The following is a 16,810-nucleotide window of genomic DNA, read 5'->3' on the forward strand; positions in this document are numbered from 1 at the left end:
TGACTCCTGCTGGGCACTGTCTATCAACCCAGAAATTCCAGAGGAGCATCGAGTGATTGGACAGATTCAAAAGATGCTTTCCTTCCCTGGGTGTCATTGGCACATCCAGGTGTCCTTTTCCCTGGAGACCTCCTCCCCCGTACCTGGTTGGTGGTCCCTGTGTTCCCTCCCCTTCCCCTCTTCCCTGGGTAAAAAGGCAAGAGCAGCACACACTCGGGAGTTCTGGTGGAGCTGTTGCAGGATTCAGAGGCCATGCAGCCCAGAATAAAACCTCTGGATTAAAACCCTTCATCACGACCCACTCCTTCCTTCACCATTGCCTTAAAGCTTCTCCAGCTCAGGGAGGCCTGAGGAGTGACCCTCTCCTGACAGCAAGCTCCAGCCACAAGCACTGGAGCTCTGGCATGCCTGGGCTTGTCCCCACGTGCCCAGCTGTGACTCACGTCTAGCCAAACAGTGTCTTGGGAGAAACACCACAGTTGGCAGCAGGGGCCAGACAAGCCAAGGCATGTCTCGTTCAGCAATATTGGTAATTTCCAATACTATCCCAGTCTACTTCATTCATGGCAGAAGCTAGAATCTCTCACTCTCCCTTGTAGGGCAGAAAGAATTACTGGCATGTCAGTTTTTCTTGCCCATTTTTTTTTTCCTGTTCCTACAGTGGAGTTCCTATTGTGATTTCCATCCCATCTGAAATTTGCAACACAAAGTTGGAGTTGAAAATGGTCTCCTACATTCAAGACTATATCCATGAATTCTTTGTTACTGAAAGATCCTGGGCAGAAGGTGAGGTAGGCTTCTGAATTCACAGCAGAAAAAAAGCTGTATCTTCTAAGCAAGAGGCCCACACTAGTTCCCGTGGTGCACCTGGGATACTAGTGTATACACTAGTTCATGGTGTAGTAAATCCACATAGTTTTTCATCTGAAGATCCTGGTGACTGATTTAATACATCAAGGTGAAACTCAGGTTTAAACTAGCAACTTATCCTGAACTAGTCACTCATTATTGGGCTAAATATATTCTCTTTTAATCAAAAAACAACAACAAAAAAACACCCACAAACAAACAAACAAACAAACCCCAAAAAACCAAAAACCCACCCAATGAAACCAAACCAAACCAAACAAACAAAAAAACAACAACAAAAGAGAACCCCAACAAAAAAGCCCAAAGAAAAAAAAAACAACAACAAAAAAATCACAGAATCACTTCAGTTGGAAAAGACCTCTGAGATCGAGTCCAAGCTCTGAATGATTGCAACTTTGTCAGCTGCCAAATCCATCACCACTCCATGGGTAGTCTGTTCCAAAGTTTAACAACATTTTGAATGAAATAAATTCTTCATGATGTTCAGCCTGAACTTCCCCTGCTGCCGTTTAAGACTGTGTCCCCTTGTCCTGTCACTAATTGTCTGGGAGAGGAGACTGCCCCCCCACCTGCAACAACCTCCTTTCAGGGGGTTGTAGAGAAGGATAAATTCATCCCCAAGCTTCCTTTTCTCCAGAACGAACACTCCCAGCTCCCTCAGCTGCTCCTCACAGGACTTGTGCTCCAGACCCTTCCCCAGCTCCACTGCCCTTCTCTGGACACACTCTGGCCCCTCAGTGTCCTTCTGGCAGTTGGGGGCCCAGACCTGGACAGGACTCCAGGTGTGGTCCCACCAGTGTCCACCCACCACAGGGCACAGTCACTGCTGCCACACCACTGCTGATCCAGGCCGGGTGCCACTGGGCTTCTTGGCCACCTGGGCACTGCTGGCTCATGTTCAGCCACTGCTAACCAGCACCCCTATGTCCTTTTCCTCTCAGCAGCTTTCCAGCCCCTCTGCCTTAGCTTGTAGCACTCCAGGGGGTTGTTGTGGCCAAAATGCCTCCAAAGTCTAAAAAAATAATGATTTCTAACAACTGCACCTACTTCCTATTTTCAGCAAAGTTCTGCAGAGCTACAATTTATTTTTTCTATGAGGCATTACAACATATTTAGGATGTTTTGTGTAACAAAATACAATTCACTAGTTTTCTTATCGTGTTAAAAAACTGTACTGTGTTATTATATACAAATTAGATACGGCTTTCCTTAACCAGATGGACCTAAACTGCCCCTTACTACAAATATATCAGTATTTTTACAGTGAAACAAAACAGATGTTGAGAATTCAGAAGTTCTTAATGGTAAGCCAAAGGAATACCTGAGAACACAAGGAATGAATATTTTAAATACTATGCTTAGAGAAGCAGAGAATTTTTCATAGGTAAATTCATATATGTTAGCAAGACTTGTCTCTCAATTAAGACTGCTATTTAAAATCCCAACATTTTAAATTTCACTTTAATTCTACTTCCTAACAGTAATAAATAGAATATGTAAAATATGTATGATTTTTCTCACTTAAGTTGCTGCAGCCTTGGAGCTGCCTAAGAAGCAGGTTCTGACACAGGACTTCTGTCTTTCACTCCACTAAGCCATGCACTTTTCATGTCTGGAGCATTGAAAGTGTGAGGAAAAGAAAGTCTACTCTCTCTGTTACTCAGTTCAGGAGCTGGCAGAAGACTAACCACCACGTGAAAAAAGAATAAAGCAGCTCCTTATTTCTGCTATCTCCACAGAGGCCATTTTCATGATCCCGAATGTGTCTTTCCTAATATTCCCTACTCTGTAAACAGAAGGACCTCAAGGATGACCTGAATAACGATTTCAAGGACTGTTCTTTTGCTTCTTACATGCAAAGATAATTTCTAAACTTTGTTCCTCATCCCCATCCTACTCGTGTATACTATAATTTATTTCTTACCAATGAAGAAATAAATGGGAAGACAGAAAAAAAGTCATAAAAAGAGATTATTTTAAAGATATTGTGAAATGTAATACAGATAGGGCCATGCTATTGTTCTGTTGCTCATTCTTGTATGTGGCTGAAGGAGAGCTCTATTCATAACCACTCTGTCTTTCAATGACCTTGAAAATACCTAAAGAATACTCTGTCATCCTGGAGCACTTCTCTATTTTGTATTACAAAGTACAGCAGAAGTTTATATACACATAAATATTCCATAAATGTCCCTTATCCTTCTCTAAGTAGACAAGCAATGTACAATAAATGTGGATTAAAACAATACACTTGAAAGGCAAAATTTGCAGCTGCACCATGTGTCTCATCTATCAGTTATTCATACCCAATACTGCACTGCATCACTCTTTGCTTAACAAGATTTATCTTTACAAGCCACGTCAGCAAGACCTTTAGATCAGATCAGCTGTTCACCATAAATTTACTTGAGAGTCTGCAGTTATGAAAAGGTCTATTTTCTATTTAGACCCTGAAGGGTCTAAATAGAAAATAGACCAGAGTTATCACAACAGCACCAGGTGAAATACATTTGGAATGACTGATTCACCATTTAATTTCTTACTAAAATATTTATTACTCTTGTAATCTTCCATTTGTTCCTACAGATTTTTAGGTCTGTGTCTTAAGAAAATCATAAAGCACAAAGCAATGAGCTTTGACTGGTTGACCAAATGCAATTACAAGGAAAAAAAGAGTAAGTTCATACAGTGGTTATATCTGCATAAAACTCAGTTGCTTTTAGTTATGAACTCATGCTGTGCAGTAAATTGTCTGGATTCTCTTCACTTCTCATGACATTTTATTCACCTTTAAATGTGAAAAGTACATCTCATTCTCCTGATATTTCAGATCTGTATAAAAACCTGAAATGTTTAAACATCATTTTCCCTTTACACTTCTCACTTTCCAGTCTCTCTAATCCATCCATATAATTTCGTTCAAGACATTTATTTACAGTTCAACCTTTTCAACCACAAGAGACTTTTACAGCAAAGATTTGGATGAAGGCCAAAATTAGTATAGAGACAGAATTAAAGAGCTGAATAACTTTCTTACATGCAGGCAAATACACAAAATAAATTAGATAAAAAGTGGTCTTTGTCCTCGCATTTATTTATAGCCTATAGTAGTTATAAAACTGCATTAATTTTTTCACTTTTTTTTTTTTTATGACAACTTTCCATTGAAAATTTTATTGGCAAATGGCATAATGCCATTTTATGCCAAGAATTAAGATTTAAAAAAAATTAAGCACTTTTTATTAATGTGATTTGTATCAGGTCTTACAACACTATAGCTTAATAGTATATGTATAGATATATATATGTAATTCCTGCCTTTTTGTAATTTCAAAGCAGGTTTTAAGTTAAGAGAACTATTTTTGAATCAAACTAAGTACTCAGTTTATTTTGAAAAAAAAAGAGTTTAGGCTTATCACTAGTATCATTAGTATATTAAGTGATAAGAGGAATGATCCCCAAATTTTTTTTTAAAATATTAACAATTATTGCCTACTGAAAATTGACAATTTCTTAAATGAAAACACTAATTTTAGTCAATTTGACAATGTGATAATAAATATGACATAATAAAAAAAGAGTTGGGTAGAAAGCAACAATATATTTTTGGGGTCTAGCTCTACAGGGGTTTTTGATCCATGAGTTTGCTGTTCTTAAACTGCCTGCCTAACAGTCATGTCAAATGAAGAACCATATCCTAAAGCTCAAATCACAACACAGATTTTTTTTTCTGAATGGCTTATGCCATCATTTGACAGAGAAAAAAACCTCTGAGTCTTCAGGTACTTCTAGATTTGTGGTGTACATACATAGTATTCCAGAAGGCATAAGCACTCCTCATGAATACTAACTGTTATTGTTGAACTGAATGTGATCACAATTCATGCCATAGCGAGTCAAATTTGACAGATATGACAAGGAATTAAATGTTTCAAGATATATTTTCCCCCTGGGACAGGCTGATGAAGGCATTTTTCCTTCTGCTTTTGCAGCTTGCAGTAGAAATTAATGAATTTTGCCTTGAAGATTTTCAACTCTGAAAGTAATTTTGAGTGCTGACTTAGCCTACCAAGCTATTTTCAGTTTATCTCTGTTTGATCTACAAATTATACAGATATATTCTCCTTAATCATTATACTTATTAGGAAAATTGTTTAATTATATGTGATTTGTATCTCTCAGGAATCTATTTGAAAGTGTTCCTGGTTTAATGGTTAAGTATTGTTACTCTGGAAACTGTTTCAGCAATCAGTGGGGTACGTACTTTCATGCTTTAGTACAAAAGAAGCAGTAAATACAAAATCTGCAACCTAAGAGGTAATTCATGTGAATTCACTAATCTGTCTATTAAATTTCCTCTCAATTTCAATAACAAGAGATAGCAATTGCTTTGTTTTATAATAGGAAAGAATATCTTCTGCCATAGTGGTGTTTCTGAAATCTCAGGTAAAATCTATGCAGAAATTCTTCCCTATGAGGACAGTGAGACCCTGGCACAAGTCTCCTAGAGAAGCTGTGGACACCCCATCCCTTGAAGTGTCCAAGGCCAGGCTGGATGTGGCTCTGAGATACCTGGTCTAGTGGAAGGTGTCCCTGCCTGTGGCAGAGGGTTTGGAATGAGATGAGCTTTAAGATCCCTTTCAACCCAAACCAGTCTATAATTCTATGATTCAATAAAATTTTGAAGTCTTCTGAAAGAATGTCTGTTTTATACGATGTCCACCAAAATGTCCTGCTTAAGGACAGAAATGAAGTTTAGTAGTTTTACCCAAAAACCTCATCTGCACAGACAAAAACAAAATCCCCCAAAACCCTAACCCCCTGCCCCCTCCCAAAAAAACCAAAACACGCCACACCATTTCAGAGTCTGGAATGTTAAATATTAATATAAATGTAGAAGAGGAAATGGAACCTTTTTTGGGTTTTTTTACTAAGAACTTTCATTGTGAGTTGCCTACATCATCAGTACCTTCTCATTAGTATAGCCAATTCAAAACTAAATAGCACAATACAGAGGGAGAGGATTTCAAGTTTTGATTACCTCATCAACACAGGAATGTATATAACCTCTTCTAACTCTAAGGACATGTGTAGTAAAAGGAGCAGCAGTACTAGGCAGACCACACAGCACAGTAATTTAAGAACATGCCTTGGGTAAGAGAAAACTCCTATCTTCTGTAATGCATTTTAAAATCCAGTTAAATGTATGTGAATAAAATAATAGAGACAGGACCTGGTTTGAAAAAAACCACTCATTTCACAAACAAACTGCTAAATATGGAATTTCCATCCACAGAGACATTTATAAGTCAGTGCAAAGCCCTAGCAAAACTTGGAATTTGGCCCTGCTGCAATATGGGGGAGTTGGAACTGATGTTGACAAGGATCCTTTTGGGACCTTTAGGAATTTAGGAAGCTAAATTATTCTAGAATTTCATTAAGTACATTAAATGTAGTGTACTCAGATGAAAAAGGAAGTAAACAGAACCTGCTGAGATTTGAATGTGAAATTACAAAGAATTAGCTATTTCAGATTTGAGCTATAAGTTGTTAAAACCCAGAGAGAAAAAAACTGAAGTTATGTTGAAAGCAAGTATTTGCATTAGTGCTTGTAACTGGATAACTCCTTATTAGCTGAAACTAAAATCTTAAATTTATTATTCTTCGATTTCCATATATTTCCATTTTCCTTATGCTGTGTTTATTTTTCAGAAAAGTAATATAATGCGACTTGTTCACCTGTCTTTTTTCCAGAAAGAATAAATATTTCAACATTTCTTAGCTAGAAATATTTTTCATCCTTTCATTTTGCCTTAAAATGGAAAATTGTAAAAAACATATTTCACTTCTTCTTGTTCATAGTCTGATTATGCTATCACAAGATTTCAAAAATTATTGTCTCCGTCAATAAAATAGTCACTAAAGAAACATAAACATATGTTGATAAATTACCTTTCGTATATTTTGATATCACTGCATGAAATATATTTACAAGTAACACTTTTACTATTGAATAGTGTTATACTTGGCACATTATTTGTAAAGTTTCTGCTTTCTGCCATCCAAAGAAGAATCTCTAATATAAAAAAAACTTTCTTGACCATTGAAATACAAAACATAGATATAGATTCAAAAAACATCTTGTATAACATGTTGATTTTCTTTACCTTTCTTTTTTCTACTCCAAAGTTTGGAAATGTATGTATAAATTTAGCTTATATAATTTGTCTATTGTAGAAATTATTTTATACTAGTATCCTGTAAGAGCTAAATTATAATTCCAGAGATAATTTCACTAAAAGGGTTGAAACTCAACAGAATATCTCGTGAAAAAAAATGCCAAGACTTATATATGCTACTGAAGTTCAGAGACTTTGAGCTTGTGGTGTTGCTTGGCTTGGTTTGCATTTTTTAGGGGGGTCTGTGTTTGGTTGATTTGGTTTGGGGGCTTTTATGTTTTTTTCTGTTTGGGTTTTTGTTTCACAGAAAAATAAATGAGATGACATGTTTCTGATTTTTATGATCCAGTCATTTCACGCTGATATAATTGTTCCTGATTCAAGAAATTCTAAATTATCTAGGCATTATACATTAGCATTAGAAACTCAGGAAAACTAGAACCTTCCTCAAATGTCTCTAAACTCAATGAATGAGAAGTCTTGCTTCAATAAGTCTTCCAAATTTATTAAGTTTTTATAGGAAACATAAATGATTGAATTTTTAAAAATTAAAAAATTAATAAATTTAAATTTTTGCCTAAAAAATTCACAAGAAAAATACCTAGAAATAGGAAAAAAAAAGAAACTCTGATCTGGAATCTGAGAATTTCCAAACACAAGTAGTTTAGAGGAAGCAAAGGTGGGGGATGTGTGTGGAAGTGTGGGTGTGTGTACTGGCTCCACAAATTCCCAAATGTGTATCTCTCTTCTCTAAGACTGCCAGCCATCCACCTATGCCAGAGGTGAAATTCCACAGTAATCTGAATATGTTTAATGTATTCCTAATGTTGTTCTATCACCAGCAAATTGAGTAGTACTAGAAATGTAGAGACTGCTTTTTCTTGGTATTTCACTCAGAAATATATAATGCTCTGGGAAAAAAAAAAAAATCTTTATCTGTCTACCTGTAAATTGAAGAACAAAGGAAATAAAGTGTTTTGTATTCCTGTTGAAGACATTCAAATGTTTTCAGAGAGTGCACATTTTTCAGGTTTCAAGCTCACTTCCACAGTGGTTTGGATTTGTGTAAAAGCTAATTTTTACAAATGCATTATCTGCTCCCTGTAAACCAGAATTACTAATGATATCAAGACAAAACAAGACCTTGATGGCTTCTGTATTAGAGTTAAACCAGTGGTACTTTCTGAGGGATTGAATGTGAAGAACTGAATTTCAGAGACTCTATCTTGTTTCTTCCTTGGAAAAGTCAATGTTGCACAAAACAGAAAAAATAAAGGAGGCTTTTTCTTATTAATTCTTTGTTGATTAGACAGAAACACATCAGTTAATATCCTTTCTTCAAAAACAAAATTGTACAGAGGATTGTGATAAGGTGATTTTTCCCAGCACAGGTATCTTACACCTTGTCACTGGTTTCTTTGTGCCTACAGAAGAAAGAAAGGCTGGCAAATGCTCAAAACCCCTGGTTATTCACTTGCTGATGGTGGATGGGCACCTTCCCACACTCAGGGATTTACCACCTCCCTGGGTGAAAGGATGCAAACTCTCCTTGGAGAATTAATCTTTCAACTACTATAAGCATTTCTGCTACTTCAAGATTAGTGGTTTTCTTTTCACTTCTGACAGAATCATAAATGTCTGGGCCCTGAGGGGACTGTTCCCTGCTCACCCACTCCCCTTGGGACTCCAGTCCACAGAGAACTCCACTGTAAAGTTGGATTTGCTGGTAGCCTTCAACAAAACTATTTTCATATTCAGAGGAGGACCTAAAAAGTGAGGAAAAAATCTCACTGCCATTTGATCCCTGATCTCTTGCTGACTTATGAGAGTGTTAATTATGATATTAAATCCCTTAATAGACATAAATTGGTGTATCAGATGATTGCTTCACTTTCTGTGCTCTGCTTCAATAGCTGCAATCAGCACAGACTTTCAAATGAAATCTTCATTATAAAAGACAAAGAGGAGAAAACAAGGAAATAGATATTCCTGGTTACAGCTCCAAGACTAGAATTTTCTCCTTACCTGAAAACAGCTCAAAATAGTAAAGTTTGAGACAAAAGTCACCTTTAGAGGAATTTTTTTGAAGAAAATGGCAAATGAAGAGAATTGTAGACTGCATTTGCATAGAATCTACTTCATACTGCTTAATCATCCTGATTAAACTTATTTGTATTTACTGGATGTTTGATTACAAAGGAATACCTAACAACTTTGATAAGCATCTATTGTGATTTTCATATAAATAAAACAATTATATTCTTAGTTGTAAAAGGTTTTATACATAGCTATTGGATCATTAGCAAATGAAAATTAATAACTTGCTAGCACTAGGAGCAATTCTTCTCAAGAAGTTTTTGAAACACCTATTAATCACCTATTAATGCTTAATTTATAAACTTGCTTCTGTAGCCACATTTCCATGAGGCTCGTTTAATTTTAAAAAGCATTTTTCATTAATTTTATCACTTTATGGTTCTTTGTTGTGGTGTGAAGACTGCATTATTCTTTTAAGTCACAGCAGAGAGGGAGCAGAAGACAGTTTAGCCTTGAAAAACCCTGTATTGGAATTCTCACAGTCTTCCAGGCACAACATTTTCCTGCATGTAAATTTTTATGTCTCTTTCCCTTTATGGTGTTTTTTGGAATTTGCACATTTTGTACATTGTGGCAAGAAAGGTCTGCAGTTTTACCCCTCCTGAGTTAAATCTGACTGATAAATAACCATCCTGTAAAATTTCAGAATATTTTGTCACTTAATATTAGGAAAAAATCATGGCCCATGCATTATGTATGCACCACCACTTGAGATGTGCAAGCAGTTATCTGTTCCTGTGTAAACACCATTTATATCTGAACCTTAGCGATAAACCGTCCCTAAAATGTGAACAGATGGAAAAAGTGGTTTTGTTTCCATTAAGGAATATTGCCTGAGTGTGGAAATTATGATGATCCAACTACAAATGGTAATACTGAAAACTGATTGCATTCTAAATATCCTCCTCTTAGCTGAGATGATGTTGAGGCATGCTAGGAAAGTGATTCTCATTACTTAAACCCAATCAGAAACTGTCCCAAGACCATGTATCTGTTATTACCCTTTAATAAAGTATCCTAAATGGCTCAAAAAGCTGAAAGAAAAAAACAAAACAAAACAAAACCAAATAGCGCCTTCACACTAATAAAAGCTTCTTCGATAAATATTTCAGGAATTGAAAATAGGGATTTTGGAGAGAGTATCTCAAGGTTATCTTAACACTGTAAGTAGGATAAAATATAAATGAAGAGAATTTTAAATTGATGTTTTAGAAAAATTGCTAAAACCTTTTGAATGTCCAGGAAACATGCAAAGGCTCAATATTCCAGAAGGATTCCATTTAAATTTAGCAACATTTCCTTTTTAAAAAAGGACACTAATTTTGTTATTTGACACTTCCATTTCACAAAAGCTTTTTCTGTTCTGGATTGCTACGTTTGTGCTTTGCTAACATGTTTTGGCTTTCCGGTTTGGCCCTATAGTACTTCACAAATAGAACAAGTTTTCAATTTATTATAGAATATCTGCAGGGACTTATGATAAATGAAGCCAGGTCACTTTTAATCACGCTATACAACTATATAATGTAGCTTAATAAGATTTATGAAAACAAGATGTCTTCTCTTTAGTAAATGTTTGACAATCTGAAGTAGTTTTTGATTTTTAAAATAGTTCACAGAGCAATTCAGAGAAATATAGGATATGTAGTCTCAATCTTTCTATACAGGGGTATATCAGTAGAGATTTCAGAAAACATAATGAATTAATTCTGAATGTAGTATTAATTTTTAATATTGCCCACTGCCCTTTCAATATTTATGTATTTACTAGATGACTCTTTATAGACAAAGATGGCTTTTCAGGTTGTATTCATATTTACTCATTTTTGTCGTCACTTGGAGTAGTTTTTGGTAACATATGCTTTTAAGAGGTGTCTTTAATATGTCCAAAATCATAAGTGTCACCTATTTTGTTTTCTCAACAAAATCTTTTGGCAGACAATTAAGAGACAATGAAATGAAGAGGACAACACATGCTTGCAAGATGGTATACCCCCTAAAATTGTCCATGTGAAAAAGGAGAGCAAAGTATACAAAGGAGGATGTGGGGAATAATATGACCATATGCAGGAAGTAATGCAGCTCTCTGCCAAATAAATGTTTAATATGAGTAGGAGTGGCAGCAGAGATCCGAAATGCTCACAATCTCCTTCATGGTCATAACATTTGCATAAGGACTGCAGGTATTTGTACCTGTCACTCTACTCCAATTTTAGAACCACAGAATTCAAACAAGTCTTGGACCAAAATGATTCCAAGATCAATTCATGTTATACAGAAATCTCCGAAGTGAGCAACAACACCCAATGTTGAAAGAATGTTTCAATACGAAAGTGAGTTTTTGAAGAAGGCAGCCCCAGCCAACTCTAGTAACAAGGGTCTGTCAAATTACACATCTTTCCTACTGTAATCAATTAATGTTTTAATAAACTTCCCAGCAACGGAAATAATAGGAAAGAAAGTTTTATAAGAAGTAAGGTGAATAAATTTTTTGCAAATTTAACACTGAGGACATGTGTTTCTTCTGGTTTTACAATGAAATCAAATTCAAAATGTGTAATTGACTAAATGACTCTGTAGTCACTGGGTTTTTACTCATTTGAGTACCTTGCACCCTACTATGCAGACTGCTCACTTCAGGTTTTACTATTCAATATAGTTCATATCAGAAAACAATTATTGCAAATTCATTGAAGGAAGTAGCTATGAGAATAAAAGTCTCTAACTTGATCTGCAACATTGCATGAAAAAAACAGAAGTACACCAATATCCATTAATGTGCCTGCACTGCAAATAGAGGGCAGGCACATTCTTCTTTAGATCTTCTAGTATTGAGAGAAATTCAAGCTTTACTGGAATAAAATGAATGTTATTATGATTTACATTATTACATTTATACACACAGTTACTGTGTTGAGCTAAGAAAAACAAAAGATAAGGAGTTATAAACCTTTTTTTTATGAACATATTAACTAAATGTTCGTTATATGTTTCTTTGAAATAATTCTGTAATTTTGAACACGTTCAGTTTAGTGCAGAATTTTTGTATTATAGTATGTGAAAGGGAAAGAGAGAACACACATTAGATTTGCAACATTTTGTCTCCCGTTACTCTGCTGACCACTGGAACACCCTTTACGTGGTGAAGTATTAATCAGAAAACTGTTGAGGCTGCCTTAAGGAGGACTGAAAATACCAAAAAGTGTACTTGGATACAAGAGTTAACATTACTCTGTATGAATTCCCCAACTCATCAGGGGCCTAAAGAACTCTCGTCTGTTTGGGGAGGCTTATGCTCTTTTCTGCCAAGAGACATGCAAGTAAACACCCTTTTAGAGGGCATTTAATGTTTATTGAACAAACATGATATGCTTTTGAAACAGGTATTTTGAACATTAACAAGTCTGTAGAAAGTTACTAAGTAGCTCAAAATCAGTAATTAGTGTCCAGGATTAAATATGATATAACAGCTTACTTAAAATTATTCATTTAGCTGCATACATTATGCACATTCTCAAATGCAATGTCATTTCTACTCTCTATTAAATGTATAGGTTCAAAACCTGGCTTTTGGCTGGACATGAAAAATGGATAACAATTGTAAATTTTTTTTTTTTAAACGAACATTTTACTTTTACAAAGTTGCAGGACTATTTCAAACTGGTGTAGAGAAGTCTGTACTAAGAGATACAGCTACTGGACTAAGACAAATAAAGAACAGTTAAAAAATACTTAGAGCATTTTCCTTAGACAATTCATCTCAGTCAAAATACTTAAATTTATTTTTTTTATACTTACTTTGAACTCCATGGGAGCGAACTATTTTCCACGTTTCCGAGGCTACCTCTTTCACATCCACTTGGTAGTGATGAATGGGCACACCTCCATGTGAATCTGGCTTATTGAAGGAAACTTTGGCAGTGGTTTGTGACAGCTCTAAAACTCGTACTCCATACGGATTTGATGGCACATCTGCAAAAGTACAAACACAGTTTAAAAATCAGCAACAACCAGACAGACCTAAGCCGCTGATAATCTACCCACAAAAGTCTCCTTAGAGTGTTCAAGGGAGAAAAAAATAATATTGAATATGATGCAATAATATTTGTGTTAGATAAACAACTTAAGCTTTCTACTACAGAGCTGTAAGAAAACCACATTAATTTCCTTGTATGTTAAATTACTGCAAAAACATTTTCCATTTTTGCCTCTCTTTGATAAAATGATCTTTCTTAATAGCTACTTTCATCATATAAAAATGTAAGAGATCAGACTGTTGACAGTATAATTATGTAAAAGAGAATAACAAACTTTATATCAAATTTAACAAAACAAACAGTTACAGCTAATTAGAACATTCAGAGTCTAAATTATTCTAAATAAGCTTATGACAAAGAACCTTATAAATCATTTAGCCATTTTATGGAATTCTGAAACACAGCTGAATATGTGAATATTTTTTTATTTTTTTCAAAGACTGGATTTCAAGTTACTAAGAAAATATGTTAATAGAAGGTTTCTTATCCTCTGCTCAGCTTAAGAACTAATTTACAAATTAGGTTGAAAGAAATATTTACTCTGAAATCAAAAGCAAGAGTATATCTTTCAAAGTAGAAAAGATCTATGAAAATAAAGCAGGTGTTTAGAGGTGTTGAAATGCTACATATGAAACAAAAGCAAAAAAATAACATTGGAGTCAGTACATCTTTCAGAATAGAAATATTATATTATTTTTACCGTTTGTGATCAAACACATAGAAGTCAAAAGACTAGCTTTTTTAATTTTCCTAAATTTTAAAGAGTTATAATTACAAAAAGTGATACTGAAAATGATAAGGAAGATTTTCAATTCTGTGGACAGAATACCAGGGTTTTGAAACACCATTAAATATTTGTTTTCTGATCCATCTGCAAATTATTTGCATACCTTCTTCTAGATTTGACATTACTTTTGTCTTCATGTTATGAAAGATATTTTTGTAATAATGGACATGTCGGAATTTGAGCCAAAGCCTGTAATTCGGTTAGTGGTTAATGAACCATTTACATAAAATATTGTCTGTATTCAAAGGCTGTCAGACAGTTTTGAATAAAAAGAAATCAATCTGAGCTTCACCCAGCATTACTACTTGAATGAAAATGAGACAAACAATTGTACAAAATATTAAAGAACAGATTTAATGACATATTCAGCCACAAATTCTCAGGAAAAGGACACTGCCAAATCTGGTCTAAAGGCGCTGATTTGTATAACTTCTTCATTATCAGAAGTTGAATTTTTTTTCAGAAGAACATCTCTGTCAGTTATCAGGCTTGAGTGTTTTTATACAAATATCATACCTCCTACAGCTGGCATTTCTGATTCCAGGTCTCCTGAAACCTCCAATACTTGCTGTTCACTGGGTTAAAACCAGCATAGATTTTATTTATATGGATAAGAAAGTTGTAACATCTCTTACTTAAAGACACAGTATGTGAATCCATTACATTACAGATTTTAGTAGAATTCAAGTCTCAGCTTGAGGGATTCAAACCCTTTCCTATTCCAGGAAACAATTATCAGGATATGGGATTTTGCAAGAAATTTTCACATTTCTTAGAAAGGGATTGAAGATCTGTGACCAGATAGAACATGACCAAATATAGCCAGTCTGCTATGAATCCATGAAAACACAGACCTGGTTTTTGGATCTCTTTCTAAATGGGTCAAAAAGTTGAGGGGTCTTTAGAAAAAAGAAATTATGTTCAAAAAACATACAGACTGCTTTTTTCTTTGACCACATAGAAGAAGAATGAATTATATGAGTTGGTTGTTAAGTCAGTATTCACCCCAAAATCAAAAGAGCTTGAGGATTAGAACCAACTTGTGACCAATCCCATTCCTTCAGATTCTCTTTAGAGCTGAGAGAAATACTTTTTTTTCCCCTTATATAGTCATCAAGTACATGAGCACCACTCTGTGTACAGATGCCTTCTCTCCTGAGCTCAAATGGCAGTGTAAGAATCCCAGCCAAGCAATCCAGGACAGCCATACCTAAAGCAGAATGGCACTGTATGAGTCATGTGGACACCATCACTTGGGAAGATGAATATCAATACTCAGTACTAAAGATGCTCTTTGGATTCAATTACAAGTTAAAGCTGCTGTGGATACCTATAGTATTAAAAATATCTTCTATACTTCTGAAAATTCTTTTTCTCTTATTAAAAGTATTCAAAATAAACAAAATTAGGGAATGAATGAATACCTAATTTCATTCATACTACTTTTATGCTAGTTTTTGGATGATATTTTTAATAAGCCAATTCCCTGGTGCTTCTGTCTGCATCAAAACAATTATTTGGTCTATAGTATGAATCAAAAGTATGTTATTTACATATCCACTCTCTTCTTGGCTTTCCAAATGTTAAGGAGCCTCTCTTCCTTGTGTATTAATGCCTGTATGTGGTTAACTATAATAAGCATGCCTACTGCAGATTCTAGTATAATTTCTGCCAGAGGAAGATATGATTCCAGTTGACAATAGGCATGAAACGAATCTCCTTTGAAAAACCCAGTACAATATTTAGCATAACTAGTACAATGCAATATGTTTGGAACTCACTGAAGTGTAAAATACATCCACAAAACTATTTAAAAGATGTGTCTCACATTCCTAGCCACCCACACATGTAGGTAAATTTTATGCAGTTTTCAAAGTTGAACTATATCAGTTGTAAGGAAGAGAGTGAATCACCTGAAGAAAATATAGATGAGACACATTCCTGGTGAAAACCAAAACCAAATACTAGAAATACAATCAAGATATATTACAATACCTACTATCTATCTCCAGCTAGGCAGATCTGTAACATTTTTCCCCAGTGAAGAATAATAACAGCATAACGAATTGAATCTAATTCTGTGGTTCTCTAATGAGTAGGAATTTGATAATGCAAGGTATACAGCTTTCTGGTCCTCATCCAGCTGAACATTCCTGCATTTGAGCTGTCTCCTGTCAGTTGCAATTACTTGGAGCATTGCTGTGATTTTCGTGTTAGAATTTCAGGGCTTCTGGATCAATGTTTAGCAGGAGTGAAGAATAATTTGCAATACTGTGTACTCTGAAGTCTGTGCCTGGAAGGATAGAGCTGTGGATTTTTCTTGTTCTTTTACATGCTAAAACCAACCAACAAAATGAATCGCAGAGGAGGTTAGCTACAGGCAGTGATCGCTAATTCATATACTCTTGTAGATATAAGCTGAAGAACTAAGTAGTGGAAAAAGGAGGGGATTTACTTTCTATGATTTAAAGATCACTTGGTGATAGCAAAGATTCCAGAATACTTTCTCGGAAGTTCCACTGCTATCTTTTTTTGTCATTATACTGCTGTCAAAAAAAGAGAAAATTCACCACAAATTCAGCCTTTAAATTAAAGACATAAAACGTCCCAACAAGTGTCAGACATTTTGTCAACATCATCTTCTTTCCACAACATCTATTTCTCTGTCCAAAATGTCACTATATTAATGTATGATATTAAAGAACTGTGAGGAGCCAATTTAGTTTTGATTTCTGTCTCAATACTGGTTGTCAGAGGCAGGTTGGGTAGGAGGCGCACATGTGCCACCTTGTCGGAGGCAGCCAGGAGAAGATGGAGAAATGCCTTGTCCCTGGGGAGAC

General features: G+C 35.2%; 1 protein-coding gene across 1 annotated transcript in view; it reads right to left on the minus strand.

Moving 5' to 3' along the window:
* NCAM2 (neural cell adhesion molecule 2) overlaps positions 1 to 16,810 on the minus strand; it is a 271,811-nt gene that overhangs the window by 50,294 nt on the left and 204,707 nt on the right. Inside the window, exon 12 of the mRNA XM_041414781.1 lies at positions 12,945 to 13,118. Coding sequence (XP_041270715.1) covers positions 12,945 to 13,118 — 174 coding nt within the window. The remainder of the gene's footprint in view (positions 1 to 12,944; positions 13,119 to 16,810) is intronic.

This window comes from Onychostruthus taczanowskii, unplaced genomic scaffold (genome assembly GCF_017590055.1).
Source record: "Onychostruthus taczanowskii isolate IOZ18803 unplaced genomic scaffold, ASM1759005v1 scaffold47, whole genome shotgun sequence".
Taxonomy (NCBI): domain Eukaryota; kingdom Metazoa; phylum Chordata; class Aves; order Passeriformes; family Passeridae; genus Onychostruthus; species Onychostruthus taczanowskii.